The 15525-nt window shown below is 54.7% G+C and overlaps 1 protein-coding gene across 1 annotated transcript in view; it reads right to left on the reverse strand.

The window, feature by feature from the left end:
- The window catches only part of Sdc3 (syndecan 3), a 29283-nt gene extending 16359 nt beyond the window's left edge, over positions 1-12924 (reverse strand). Inside the window, exon 1 of the mRNA XM_027399462.2 lies at positions 12793-12924. Coding sequence (XP_027255263.1) covers positions 12793-12924 — 132 coding nt within the window. The remainder of the gene's footprint in view (positions 1-12792) is intronic.
- Positions 12925-15525: the final 2601 nt, after the last annotated feature.

Below are 15525 nucleotides of genomic sequence, written 5' to 3' on the forward strand. Positions count from 1 at the left end.
GAAGAAAAGAAAAAAAGAAAGAAAGAAAGAAAGAAATAAAGAAAGAGAAAGGAAAGAAAGGCAGAAGTGTAAAATTGTAGCTCAGTGGGAGGGGGGGACTTGGATAAGGTCACTCGACAGAGCCTGAACTCAAATTTGGACTCTCCAGAGAACTCAAACCACACCCTTGCCTCATCTCTGCACTCCCATCTGAGTACCCACTGTCTAGGCCCCAAGGGAAGCCACACACGGTGCTCTTCTTCAGACAGGCAAACCTCTGCTCCAAGCCCTCGGGGAAGCAGAGCCCAGCCAGGCCTCTCTGGGTTTGTAGGCCACCATCTCTCAAAGGGCCACTGAAGGAAGGGTGCAGGTGCAGCTCACATCCAGAGAGGGACACAGAGGAGAAGGCAGCTCTCACATGCCTCCTCAGGAGTTCGGCTGGCTGCCCTAACAACAAGGTACAGGGCCAGAGGGGGCCCCAGAGGTTGGACACAAGTCCATTTATCCCCTACCTTGTGGCTGTCTAGTACAGCCTCAAGGACAGACAGCCCTGTGGGCTTCAGGATCTGTCCCTCAGCCCTACCCACCTCCATTTGGCTCCCAGGCCAAACTTCTACCAAGCCAGTAGCAGCTGCCAAGCCCCAGGCAGTTTCCGCTCTCTGCTCCCAGACGGAGGCCCCGTCTGTCCTGAGGCCTGGCCCAGACCCCAGCTGCCTGCCTTTGTCTGGCAGGTTCTCAGTGTGTCCCCTCCGTGACAAGATGGAGGGAGCATGGAAAACCCTATATGTTGTCTCTGCCCTCAACAGCATCCCAAGATCCCTGGGCATGCATGGCCTGCCCTCCACCTCATTGGCTCCTGACTGGGCTCACAGTCCATCCTGCCTTCAAGGACCTTGAGTACTTGGGCCACCACCCACTCCACAGCCCAAAGACAAAGCCACCACATCCCCTCTACCAAGAATCCCTCCAAGACCCCTCCCAGGCAAGGCTGGAAGATCCCCCACAATAACTGCCTGGGCCCCTTCTCTACAGGAGTTGCATGAGGCAAGGCCAGCATAGAGGGCTGGCTGTCTCCAGCCCAGCCCCGAGAATGAATGAATGGGGGGGGCAAGGAATAGAGAATGATGAGGGATGGATGGATAAGAGGGTGAATAATTAAACGAGAGAGGGAACTAGTGAGGAAGGGAATGAGTAAGAAAATGAATGAATGAGAGAGGGACTGAGTGAGTGAATGAGGGGATGAATGAATGAGTCCCAGATGGTCTTACCCTGGTCCAGCTTGGAAAAGTGTTAGTGACAGAGGGCCTGAGCTGAAAAGATGGCCACCAACCTGGATGTCAGCCAGCGGGGCTGTTGCCAGGACAGTCTTGGTCACTGAGCCTGGGGTGGGGGTAGGGGTGTCAACTGTCACCTCTGTGGTGGCTGAGACTCCTCCCACTACCAACACACTGGCCACAGCTTGAAGTCACCACTGTAAGCTTGGCAGCAGGCCCCATGAGCCTTAATGCTTGCCTCAGTGAAGTGAAGCAGGGACTACAGAGGAGATCTAGAGACACAGGTACAAGGTGACCTACCCAAGGACGACACCCAGCTAACAAGCAAAGGTCCAAGTCATAGCCCCAACACCCAAGCCACCTGCTTTCCATCACCTCAACACATGCTACTACCCATCCAAACCTGGATAGAGCTGAAGTGGAAACAGAGGGAAGGCTCAGCCCGCACAATCTTGGGCCCTGGGTAGTGTGGGTGTTTTCTCCCACAGTGGGCCAGGGACAGTCACCGCAGAGCCACAGTCCATGCCAATCCCCTCCAGTACATCAGTCCCCTATGCCTCATGGCCACCCTGGGACTATGCTCAGGAGAGCAGTCATGCAGCCATGGCCCGGCAGGCTCAATGCCAGCTAATGCCCCATTCTACTAGTAACCAACAACGTCCTTATTAACCTCCAGAGCCTCCAACTCAGACCCCCCCCCCCGACATGCCCCCATCCTAGCTATAACCACACTCAGGACCCAAAATATGACATCTCCCGGCTGGGCTTTCTGTTTCTGCATCATCGGAGTGCTTCAGTACCAGAATCAGAGGGCCTCGGTGCTGAAGATTCTGAGTCAGGGACCACTGCAGACAGGCAGGTACTTAAGTGATGGGAGATGCCCCTCCTGGCCTCTCTGTACTGGCTGCCCCTTTCCTGGGGGATGCACAACTCTTCTCTTCACTCCCACCCTGTCAACGGCCAGAATTTACGAGTGGCATATAGAGCCAGCTCCCCGAGGGGCCCCAAATCAGCTTTTTTGGATGAGAGTAAAGTATCCCTGGGGGTTGGGTAGGAGACAGCGCTCCCAGTGTCTCCTCTGCCCTTGCCATAATCTCCCTAAGGAGGCCAGATGACCAGCTGCCCCTGCCCAGAGCTCTGGACCCTGGGATTAAGGTCTGGATTAGGGACGGGCCTGTTCCCATGAGCACAGCTCCAGCGCTGTTGCCTGCAGTGTGGCTCGTGTCTAGGAGCCCACGCACACTCATCTGTGTCTGCAGGTGTGTGCGTGCATCAGTACATGTACAGGTGCATGTGGAGGCCTAACGTTGGTTTCCGGTATCCTCCTTGATCATGCTCCACCTTTCATGTGGAAGCAGGATCTCCTGCTGAACCCCGAGCTCAGCGGCTTGTCCCAGGGACCCCTTGTCTCAGCCTCCTGGGTGCTGGGATGACAGGTGGGCCACCACATTCACCTAGCTTGTGCCTGGATTCTAGAGAACTGAACTCTCGTCTTCATGTTTGCACAGCAAGAGCTTCAACTACGGAGCCACCTCCCCAGCCTTTGTGTGCACATCCGACCCTCACCATGCAGGCACAGAATCTCACAGCTTCCTCCACCAAAATCCATCTGCAGCCGCCAGGTTGGGGGTGAACAGCTGGGGAAGGGGAGAGGCAGTCTCTGGGGACTCTTGATCTCCCCAGCGTAAATAACAATCCACCTCTGCTACTCTAAGCTCCTAAACATCAGCTAGATACCTGACAATAACCACACACACCGCATGCGCACGACCTACGTCACTCACCCACATGAAGTCCTGACAGAAACACGATGATAACAGCACGTGAGAAAGGGTCACCACGAGCCATCACAGCCTCCAGGCAAGGTCTGAAACGGTCTCTCCACTTCATGTGAGAACAAGATTCCACAAGATTCCACAAGCTTCCCAGCTCCTACAGGGCACAGGACCCTGACCAGAAAGACCAGTCTTTAAGGAAGCTTTGGCCTCCAACTCCACTTGGTGGCGGGGATCAACGGGAGCACTGAGCTCTTGACCAGGAGGTGAGGACTCCCGAGGGGATGTCCATCCCAGCTCTAACCAGATCCCATCCCTCCAAAAACAAGACCTCAAGTCTCCACTGAGTCACAGCCAGGGGTGAGAGAGGTCCCAATCAGCCAGGGAGGGAGGGAGGGACAGCATCAGGGAATCAGAGTAGGAGAGAGAGAAAAGGGGGGAGGGTAGTTGAAGGGGACACCTCCAGGTAACCCAGCCCCCAGGGCCTACCACCTTCAGAAAAGGTGGCATCAAAGCCCCCACACACCTCCACCCCTTAGGGCTCCTAAAATGAAGCACCATGGCTACATCTCCCCAGCTGCACAACACTCCCCCTTTCTCCCCAGCTTGGGGGTCATACAGGGTAGGGCACGCGGGGAGGGGGGGGACGGGGATGGACACAAGGTGTTACAGTGAGAACCAGAAATAAATCAAAATGAGAATGTGTGAAGTGGGGAAAAGGAAACAATACAGCAATGTCAGACCGGGGAAATTGAAAGAAAATAGATGTGTGATTTGGGCAGGGAGATGATGTAATGGGGAAGGGGGGGGGAAGAGTAGCAGCTGCAACAGTGTATCCAAGGCAGGGCTCCCGGGAGGGGAGGTAACAATGTAACCCTGTGGGGAGCCAGACAAGATGAAGCAATGTAACAGGATGGGGGCTTGGCAAAGAATCTTAGTGTTCAGAAGAGCAGAGCCTGGGAATCCAGAAGAGTAGGGCAGAGAGTGGGCTTCTTCAGTGTTTGACAGCTATGAAGAAGGGCCATCTTGGCTGGGCTCTGAAGCATGAGTAGAAGTTCACTGGAGAAGAGAGACAGGAGGTACATAGATGTGAAAATGACGGTGGGCTGCCCTGGGATCCTGTGCGGGGCAGCACACAGGGCAGAGGAGCTGCCCTGACCGGTGCACTGAAGAATGCCAATGGATGTGGCATGGTCATGGAACAGGAGAGCATCCTGAGAGAAACAAGTGGAACTAAGCTTGCCCTCTGGGCAAAATGGAGACAGAACCTGGTGTAGGGTCTGGTGCCCGGCCAAAACTCCAGAAGAGTCTCATTCTCAGCTCAGTTACTTCGCTGTTACTTTGTGTGTCTACCACCACCAGCCCCTTCCCAGCAAGTCTGGGTTAGCTTCCTCAGGGACAATAATGACAGAGAACTGTTCTCATCGAAGTTAAGGCGGCCAGCAGCCACACAAGTTCAGGGATCTGGCAAGACTTTGGCCTTGGTCTTCCTGTAGCAACACACCTGGCAACTGCTCTGCTGCGGGCGGTTTATGTACTAGCTAGGACTCTAGTACCCAACTGCATGTGTTCAAATCCCAACTCAGCTCTAACTAGCTCTGGGACATTGTGCAAATTACTTCATCTCTCTGTGTTTCTATCACAGTTATAAAATCAAGATAACGCTAGTGTCTTTCTTACAGAGTTGAGCGAGTTTTGATACTCGAAGTTGAAGTTAGGTATCCGGCCCCATCTTCCAGGTTACACCTCTGCCTGCTGGGCAGAACACAAGGTTTCATTTCACTGAGCGCTCACCTTGTGAACCAATGTGGAAGAGTGTGGGGTCTTTTGTGTTGGGGTCTGGGCTGGGTGGGGTGGGGCCAACTATTTAACCCCAGAACGTGCTGAGGCATAGGATCAGGGAATCTGGAAGTGGCCAGTTGGTAAGGCCACACACTTACTTAGCAAGGACAGGGACAGAGAAAAGTCCTCCATGCCAAAGAGAGGCGTGCTCCTCTTCCACACAAGGAGCTCCTCCTCCAGGTGGCAGCCCCACTGCTTCTCTCCACTGTTTGGTCTTCGACGGCTCTTCCTGCTTCTGAGCCTTTGTCCACTTTGGCCCCTCTGCCATCCTTCAAGGCCTGGAAGGCTTCCTTCCCAAGCCAGCCCTCAGCCTCCAGAGTCAAACCAACAGGTCACTTCCGTGACGCCTTCCTTCTCCATCCTGGTGCTTTATAAGGTCAGGAGGCAGACACTGAGGGGACACAGGTCAGACAGGGGCTGTGGACACTGGCAAGTTCCAGCAGTTGGGGACAAGGACCCAGTACTCGACTCTCCACCCAGTGTTCCTCCTCTGTCCTAGAAACCTGACTCAGTGCCCAGTCCCTGGGTGGCCTGGATGTGAGTGACCGTGTCCCCAGGGTCACAGAGAGAGGTAGTGTTCAATGTGGCCAGAAAGGAAAGGGATTCCCCCACCCTCACCAGAGAGGAACCAGGACCAGGGCACATGAAGAGTGTGCAGGCCTCAAGGTCAGGCCCTGTCATCAATGGTAAGGAATGGAAGGTCCAGATCACCCCATCCAATGGCCCCATTTCACAGATGGTCCCCTTTCCCTGTATGAACTGCTGGAGAACTCACCTCTGAGCCCAGCTAATCTTAGAGGAAGTTGATAATAAAAATAAAACCTGCCACCCTTGTAACTAGTGACTGCTCAACCAGCTCTACCTCCCAAAGCCTAATGAGCCAGGAGCTACCAGTCCCCCTCCACATAAGAGAGGACCCTTGTTGTAGCAGGGCTGGGCTTGTCCTGAGTGAATAGAAGCGGGTTTTGGCCCCCATCTCCACAAGCCTCACACCCTCCCACAGCCATCACAGCCAGACAGCTAGGCTGTTCAGACTAATACCACAGCCCCCAGCATGGGCCCTGCACATAGTAGGTGCCCAATGAAGACTGATGCACCAACCAAGCAGTCCATTATTAGGATCCAGGCGCTATGCCCAAACGCTCACTGATGTGTGCTGTGCTTGGTGGCCCACTGCCCTGGGCCAGCACCTCGAAGAATGCAAGAGGACAGTGTTCACCTTGGCAAGCCATCTGCTGCCCAGGCCTCAGGGTTCCAAGTGTAAGATAAGGTGACATGGCAAGGCTGTGCTGAGGACCCAAAGGTGCCTAGTGTCTAGCAGAACCCTGTATGTTCTGACCATTGGTCCTGCAACTGCCATTCCCTACTGTCTGCCTCTAACACTCTGACAGGGGTACCTTGAAGGCAGGAAGTGGGTGGGCTTCACTGTACCCCAGGTGAGACGGTGACAAGAGTCAGGAGAAGAGAGTAGATGGCCACCCACACCTGCCACACCCTGGAGCATGGGCTCCACCATGTATCTAGAGCAGAGGCCAACAGCTCTCCTTATCCCCAGGATTGCTGTCCCCCAGGCCTAAAGCCGGAGGGAAGCCCCACACCCATTCTGGTGCCAGCCACAGGCGATCAAACTGGCAATCAGTTAGCCAGTGCCAGAGGCCACTGGTGTGGATTCTCCATGACTCTTCTAGCCTGGCTAGGAGCTAAAGTAGGGATGGGGTGGGCGGGGTGGTCTACCAGGCAAGGAGAGGGCACAGGGTACTCCAGAGAGGCTCAGGTACGACATACTCCTGAAGGTATGATGACAAGATTAGCCACTCAGGGCAGAGCCCCAGAGTAGTGCTAGGCAGCTGAGCCCAGACTCCATCTCCCTTTGGCAGAGTGAGCTCTGGTGGTATCTAGTCATCCCAGACCTTGTAAACAAGAAGATTATGCCAGTCTCTCAGTGAGGCTGGAAGGCTCAGTGAGCTACCCGGGACTGCAGAATGAGCCACTATGTTTGGGCAAGGCCCAGGCCATCCACTGTGAGGCACTGGCTGAGGGTAACCATCTCTACAGGACCTTCCCACTCCAAGGTCCCTTCCTGTTAGCCGTTAACCAACATTAGCCAAGCCTGCGGGACTAACAGAACACATCCAAGCACTCTGGGCTAAAGGATTGTAGCTACTCTGATTCCACAACCATCACCCTGCCCAGGGCTTTGCGCACAGGCAACCTGATCTTCCAAGGAGTCCCAGGGCCATAAGCAGTGCACAGGTCTACCTGCCTCCATCCTGTACTACAGGGGACAGAATTCCCAGAAATTCAGGACCACAGGTGCTGGAAAATACTTTGTATAATCTGGCCTAAATCCAGCCCACTGCACTTGGGAGTCCCAACCCAAATTCTCCTACTCAGGGCTCAGGGCCCTGCTTCAGACCATTCAAACCTGACTCCCACACTCTGCAAGGGAATTCTGGCCCCATTTCCAGACAGCAGTTCCCTCATAAGGCCAAGAGGGCAAGAAAAAAAAAAGAAAGAAAGAAAGAAAGAAAGAAAGAAAGAAAGAAAGAAGCCTGGAAGTTAAAAACAAGAAGCTAATCTAACATTTGCAAGAGCAGCCACTCACTCTACATCCTAACTCCCAAGGCCCCATTTTAAAGAAGGAACTGAGGCTCAGAGAGGTTGGGCAAATGTACCCAGGTTACACAGCAAGAAACTGGAAGTAGCAGGATTTCAACCCTCACCAGCTGGCTCAGAGGTCACTGCTCTTCTGTTTCAAGTTCATCTCCAGATTCAGTGGCCCCAAAACAGAGAGCACCAAGGTCAGGGGGAAGATAAGCCTTTGAGCTCCAATAGTGGCAATTGTGTTGGTGGCCCACGCCTTTAATCCCAACACTTGGGAGGCAGAGGCATGTAGAGTTCTGTGAGTTCGAGGACAGCATGGTCTGAAAGTTCCAGGACAACCTCCAAAGCTACACAAAGAAACCCTGTCTCAAAAAACAAAAACAAAAAAAAAGAAAAGAAAACTCCCCCACATGGTATGACAGGCCAGAATGGTGGGCCCCGGTCTGCAACCCTCGGCAACCAGGTGGGGAAGATGCTGGATCATTTTTCAGGATCCCTCTACCCTCTCTCCCACAGCTGCCCCCTCAGCCATGGCTTCTCAGACTCCCCCCTGTAATCACTGCTTCCTGTTTGGCACTCAGGCCAGGATTGGGAGAGTGGGGGAGGGGAAAGGCTATCCCTCTGGCTGGGGGCCTGCTCTGGAGTGAGGGGCCGGAAGTGAAGGCTGCCCAGCCTCCCAGAATCTTGGAAGGCTGGGAGCCAAGGCAAGTGGAGGGGGACAGTCAATAAAGCTAATGCCCAGGACATTTTGTGGGACAGAGATCTGAAGGGTCCAGGTGGTCACCAGCCTAGGCCTTACTCTGGTTGGTATGGGAGCTGGTGGAGACAAGGGGCCAGCCACCAGGGAGTGCCCAGCTTGGTCACCCTGCCCCCAAGACACAAAATCACAGGGCTGCACGAAGCTGGGCTGGAGCCCAGAGCCACAACCTCATGGTCCTGGCCAGACTTGGTGGTGACAGCATCACCACAGGCCCGCCCTATGCAGCCCCCTGGCGCCTCCAGTCCACAACCCATGCCTTGGCTAGGGCAGGTCCCTGCCCACCTCACCAACTGCTCCCTGCCACACAGGAGCAGAGTCCCTGGCCCAGCTACATTATCTGTTTCTATGCTCGCATCCCTACACAGAATCTGGTCTAAATCCAGCCCACTGCACTTGGGAGTCCCAACCCAAATTCTCCTACTCAGGGCCTGGCCAGACTTGGTGGTCTGCACGCCCCAGATGCTCCAGGTTTGTCAGGACAGAGAGAAAGGGAGCATCAGAGAGCTGGTGCTCTGAAGGGTAGGCTGAGGCTCCTGATGGCTTTCTAAGGATAGAAGTGGGGGAGGGGTACAAAGGCAGGGTGTGATCACCTGGGCACAGCCAGGCATGGTTCAGGCTAAAGATATACCCAAGGGTCTTTAGCCCTTCATCATCCAAGATTCCAAGTGCTTCCGGGCCGGTGTTCACCACATGACCCAGTACAAGCCCTTCAAGGCATACACATCTGTTCAACAGCCCTTTTTACAACCTTCCCCCAGCCTGTCCCCAATAACCTTTAGAGTCACCCTTTTGTAGGTGACAGGGACCTGTGGACTGGTAGCCCTAGGCAAGCTCCTTTCCCAGTAGCTGTGTATTACAACCCCCAAGACCATAAGAGAACTAAATGGGAGCTGGGATGGCATCTTTGGTAAGATTGGGCACCTGCCAAATGGTAACCAAGAGGTGATGATGAGGCCCCTTGCCTTTCTTCCCAACAATCAGGAGGCCGAGACAGGAAAATCACAAGTTCAAGTCTAGCCTGGGCTATAGCGTGAGACTTGGCCTCAAAAATTACTTTAATAAATATGTGACTTGGTGAGAGTGCGCACTCGTGCGGGGGGTGGGGGGTGATGAGACCCCAGAGAGGTAAGGTAAAGTACCTATGCTCAAGTAGCACGAGGGCATAGATCAGAACCGATGCCCAAGACTGAGAGCCAGCCTAGCCCCAGCTAGTTTCTGGCTATGTGGCTTTGAGCAAGTCCAAGTGTCTCTGTGGCTCAGAGGAATTCTGGGTATTTCTAAGACTGTCCTGAGCACACCCTACACTAAACCACATAGAGCGCTGGAGGCAGGGCGTTGGAGCACTGTCTAGTATTCAGCTTGGAACTGTGGCACCTACCCCAAGTCCTCATCAGCCAGGCTCCCAGTTGGCTCAGAGGGCTCTAGGTAGCAGCCCCCTTCCCAGGCATCTTGGGGGAGCCAGTTTCCCTGAGCCTTCCTCTCCCCTGCCCACTAACCCCATCCACAGCTGTCCAGCTTTAGGAGGCTGATTTGGCTCCCACAGAGCAGCAGGCTTCAGGTCCAACCCCAAAACCCTAAAAACCGGTCTGTTTTTATAGGTGGTGATGGGTGACAGAGTGGTGTTCCTATAGGTGATGATGGCTGACATATAGGTGGGTTCCTATAGGTGATGATGGCTGACATACAGGTAGGTTCCTATAGGTGATGATGGCTGACATACAGGTAGGTTCCTATAGGTGGTGATGGCTGACTTATAGGTAGGTTTCTATAGTGATGATGTGTGACATTTGGGTGGATTTCTATAGGTGATGATGGCTGACAGAGTAGAGGGTTAGACAGGCTGCCACTGTGAACCCTGTTAGCTTAGCTCAGAAGGCTTCTTCCTCCAGGAAGCCTCCAAAGCTCCTTTCATGAATAGCCCATCTCCAGTGAAAGGCAGCATACTCCAGCTCGTTGAGAGGTCCGAGCCTGACACTGTCTAATGAATGGAGAGGGTCTTGAGACAGATCAGAGCCTTGCCCAGATCACACAGCAGTTTTGTGCCCCTGGCACCTAGCAGCCTGGAAAGTCATCAGGACTCTGGATTATGGTGCCTCTGAATTCCTTTGCTCACTATGGTTCCTGACCTGGAACAGCCCAAGAGTTGCCAGCTTTTCATTTCTGTAGTGAGGGCAACAGCTCACCAGAGCAGCCTGGAAGGCAAGAGATGGAAGACCAAGCAAAAAGGGCTCCTAGATGCTGGGAACACACCCAACCTTCCCAAAGACACAACAGCAACTCTGAAAAAAAATAGTGCACTGTGACTCTGTAATCCTAGCACTTAGGAGGTAGAAGTAGGAGGGTGGGGAGTTCAAGATCATCCTTACTTTTGTAGAAAGTTTGAGGACTGAGCTACATGAGACCCTGGCTCAAAAAAAAAAAAAATCCAAATACACCAAACACTATGCTGGAAGCTTTTGCTTTTTGTTCTGTCTTATAGAGTGGAAACTGAGGCACACCACAAAGTCACACAACCACAAATTAGTGAAAATCCATCCCCGAGACATCTGTGACATCTATGGCCCCTCCCAGATCTGGACTTTAAAACAACATTCTCCAAAAGCTATAATTTCTGGTGTTCCCATACTCTTTGACATCCTCAGAGTCACTTAAGCAGTACAGCAGAGGTGGCCTGAGGTCCTCAAAGCCCTAAACATCCAGTCTCTCAGGACTGAAGCCCAAGTCAGGACGCACCCCCAGTTGGCCAGCCACAACCTAGGGAAACCAGCTTTCTCCTCCCCGGAGTCCCATCCCTCATGTCCCATGCCCTCCCAGACTAGCAAGAAGACCCAGTGTCATCCTGTCCCTCCCTTACTGAGCCAGCCACTGCCAGCCCCTTGCTATCCTCAGAGGCTCCCACCGGAGGCCTGGGACCCCCAGCTTGGCTTCTGGTCTAACCTCAGTCTATCCCCACCACAGCACACTGTCTCCTCTGGTGTGGCATCCCAACAACCCAGCACCACCCTTTAACCCTTAGCTTCCCAGGCCAGGTAATGGAGTAGTCAACCCCTGGGAGGACAACACGCCTACAGAGAGAGAGCATCTCCGAGTCATACCCCTACCACAGGACTGCTTTCACTCAGCCAGGCTCACCACCTAGGGATGTCAGTCAGCACTAATCTGAACCACCCCAAGCCCCTTTGACCTCACACCTGCCTGGTTGAGGCCCTACTGTGTGGTGGGTCCTCCTTTCCCTACTGGCAGAGTATAGCTTTTTCCCTTCTAGGACAGTGACTTCCCTGGAGCCATTTGTCCTGAGCCCTTTGCAACTCACACCAAAATGCCCTTAAAGGTATCTCTGTGTCCACTCTTCCTCTGGCAATGGCACCCTGAATCCCTCTTTGCAGAGAGAAAATCTGAGGCTCTGAGGAGTGGCCAGCTGGCTCAATACCTAACCATGAATGGGTGATGGTCACTGGACTCTGAAACCAGGTCTTTAATGTCAAGGGTGATTTTCTATAATGCTACTGAGAATCGGTTCTCCTGCCAGAGTGGGCAGTGCCTCCATTCTCTCAGGGGAGAGCCCTACACCCCTATGGGGAGGGGAAGACAAGGCATGGACCACCGAAAGCTGTCCTGGGATCCCCCTCCCCAAAGCTGACAGCTTGAGGAGCCTGTGGTCCTCAGAGCAACCCAGGGCCCTTCCTGACTCCCTACAGCCTGGCCACTGTGCTTAGGAGAGAAGGGGCGTGCCTGTCAGTCCGGGCTCTCGTGGTCATCTGAAAGGGTGGGGACAGCCATTGCTCCTGGAGTCAGCCATGGGGATAGGACCTAGAAGTCCCCGGCTCACTCACCCTACGTCTAGACACCTGTCAACTCAGAACTCACTTGGGACCTGGGTTCCTCAGAGCAGAGACGTGACTCATCCACCTGCAGGACCCCCTTCCTCCAGCTTCCCTAGTGAAGCCAGGATCAAGTTCAGCCCCATAGAGGGACAGTCAGGGGTCATCTGGTAGACACCTGACAGCATACACACCCATGTCTCCTGGGGTGGGGGCTTCAGCAGGCCCACCATCACCACACACTTGCACACACATGCGTGTGCTTTCCCATGGGTCAAAGCACACACCCCCTCACCTAGCAAGCACACAGCCATGGCCATGGTGGCACACGGTGTGCACAATGGGTCACCCTCGTGTGAAGCAGGGTGCCGATGGCATCCACCCATATGGACAGAGCCTTCCAGTGCCCACACCCACAGGTGCCCACGCACCCTTCTCGGAAGCGGGGGCGCACACACACACAGGGTCACCCTCATTCACCTCCGTGGGTCACCTTCAACGACTCACCTTCCTCCCCCTCCCCCTCGGAAGCCCCCAAGGCCCTGAGGGCAGCTTGGGATGGGTTGGGGGTGGGGAGGAGGCGACTCGGATACCGGACGCACAAGCTTCCCGGCGGAGAACGGACCCCGCGAGACCGGGACACACCCAGCGTGGCGCGCGTGGCGAGGGGACAAGCAGAGACACGCGGGGGACACGCGGGGGACATGCGGGGGACCCTCCTGGAGCCCATCACTTACCCCTGCGGCGCGGCCGGCCAGCAGCAGGAGCAGCAGCGGTGGCAGCAGCAGCCCGCGGGCCCCGGGCGCGTGGGTGGTGGTGTCCACGCGCGGCCCGTGTGCGGCCCCGCGGCGCGGCGGCCCCGGCTTCATGGCGGCCTTTGTTCACGGCGCGGGCTGCGCGGGACCTGCGCTCGGCTCCTCGGCCGCCGGCTCCGCCTCGTTCGCTCGCTCGCTAGCTCGCTCGCTCGCGGCTCTCGCGCCCACAGCGGCCGCGCCCGCAGGAAGCGTCGCCGCCGCCGCCGCCGCCGCCGCCGCTGCCGCCGCCACCGCCGCCCCCGCGCGGGCGGGGCGAGCAGGAAGGCGGGGCCGCGGCGACAGCGGCACGCGACACCGCCCCCGGCCTCAGTTTCCCCGGGCGCGGTGGGGCCACGAGGCGTTGATGTCTGCTTGCCCCAGCTGTGGATCTGCGGAGCACGCGGTGGGCAGAGCCGCCGGAGAACCTGCTCCTCCAGACAGCACCCGGGGTTCCTCTGCCTCCCGCAGGGTGGTGTCAGAGGACCGCCCGACCCCAATCTGAGGTCCCCCCGGTCCTCCTGAGCGTCTCCTTTGCCTGTCTCTGTCTGAGAGACACTGACCACAGCCTTGGCACCCCGAGTCCAGGGAGCAGGGACTTTGGTCAACTACAATCAGGCATGGGGAGCATCAGCACGCGTCTGGCTCCACTGAAGTCACCGGTGTTTCCCATTCACAGGGAATCAGTTGCACCAAGGAACCTCCGGGGGAATTAGCAAGGGTAGACATTGGTTAGGTGGCACATGAACCGGCCAGGGCCCCCTTAAGGTCCATGCAATCAGCATTATCCCTTTGATGGACATGGGTTCTTGTCGCGCACAGGCCCTTGGAAAGAAATTCTGAGCATGAAGCTCAGCACCATATAAGGCAGAGTGTGTGATGGGTTCCCCAGAGGGAGTGAGAAGCTGGGGCGTCACAGGTATGCAAGGCCTGCCTGGCTGCCCTCAGCAGACATCCTGAGTGGAGGGAAGGGGCCGGCTGTCCACTCCGTGGCTTACAGATCGTTAGGAAACAGCCAAGCCTGGGTAGTGAATGCCAGTAACTCCAGCACTCAGCACTTAGGCTGAGGCAGAAGGATCTCAAGTTCAAGGCCAGCCTGGGCTACATACCAAATCCCTGTCTTTACAAAAATATAAGGGAAGCGGAAGCTGGAGAGATGGGTCAGCAGTTAAGAGGGCATATTACTCAAGGATATAAATTCAGTTCCCAGCACTCACATGGGGCAGGTCACACTGCTTGCAACTCCAGCTTCTAGGGATCCAAAACCTTTAGCCTCCAAGGACACCTGCACTCATGGACGCACGCGCGCGCGCACACACACACACACACACACACACACACAATTAATAAAAACAAATCTTTTAAAAATAATTTTAAAAAATAGCTAGGAGATGGTGGCACATGCCTTTAATCACAGCAGTCCGGAGGCAGAGGCTGGCAGATCTCTGTGAGTTCAAAGCCAGCCTGGTCTACAGATCGAATTCCAGGACAGCCAGGGCTACTCAGAGAAACTCTTTGTCTCGAGGGAAAAAAAAAAAAAAACAAGATGGATAGTTGTGGTGCACACCTTTTATCCCAACCCTCGGGAGGCAGGCAGCCTGGTCTACAGGGAGAGTTCCAGGTCAGCCAGAGCTGTTACACACAGAATGCTGCCTTGAAAAAAAAAACAATAATATTAATATTAATAATAATAAACATTGACACTATTTTTAGAAAATGGGGTTCTATGTAGCCCAGGCTGACCTTGAACACTGATCCTCCTGCCTCCATCACATCCTATTTGTGTGGTGCTAAGGATCAAACACTGGGCTTTGTGCAGAGGGAACACACACTCCATCAACTGAGCTACACCCATCTTCTCAAAAGCATACTTTCAAATCAATCCCATTTCTAAGTATTTTAGCATTTGGCGGCATGACTCCTTGGAGAGTAGGACAGGAAAAGATTGGCATGCCTAGGAATTGGGAGCTGGGAGCTGAGGGACTCTGGCTCTGGTTTAAGCAAGTGCTTGGGTTCAAATCCTGGTTGTGACAATCATGAGCTGTGGTGCTTATATGTGCAATTTCACCTCTCTGGGCCTGTTTACAGTGTACCATGGAAGTGATGATTGTACGGGGCTCACTTATTCATTCAGCAAACAGGCTGGGAAAGTTTTATGGGCACTTCTCTTGCTGTAGGGGAATTCAACCAATGTGGTTGGGACACAGATATGGGCATGACACCACTGTCCAGAGTGACTAAGCAGACTAAGGGGACAAAGGGACAGACTGGTTCTGAGGTGCTCCCAAAGGGCCAGCAGGGATCAAGGAGGAGACCCAAGGAGTGGTGTGTCAACTTGGTACAAAGACCTTGGGACAGCTGGATCTGACTGATGGACAAAGTACTGAGCTACCCATGCTGGGAGACAAACAAGGCTCAGAGTTGCTCATAGGAGCCTACAAGGTTGCCAGGGAGCATGGCCTAGCCTTGCCCATTTTAGTCCACATAACCCCTTCCCCCAGAACCTAGTAGAAAACCTTGTGGGGAATCTTTGGCCAAGAGCGCCACCTGCTGTTTGTCAAAGGCATCCTCGCAGACAGAGCTGATGGGAGTCTCCCTGGGTGGGAATCAGGTGCACATTCAGTCCTTGGGCACACGTGGCTTCACAGGTGACCCTATACCTCCATGTGTGTGCTTACC

Source organism: Cricetulus griseus, chromosome 2, assembly GCF_003668045.3.
Source record: "Cricetulus griseus strain 17A/GY chromosome 2, alternate assembly CriGri-PICRH-1.0, whole genome shotgun sequence".
In the NCBI taxonomy this organism is placed as follows: Eukaryota; Metazoa; Chordata; class Mammalia; order Rodentia; family Cricetidae; genus Cricetulus; species Cricetulus griseus.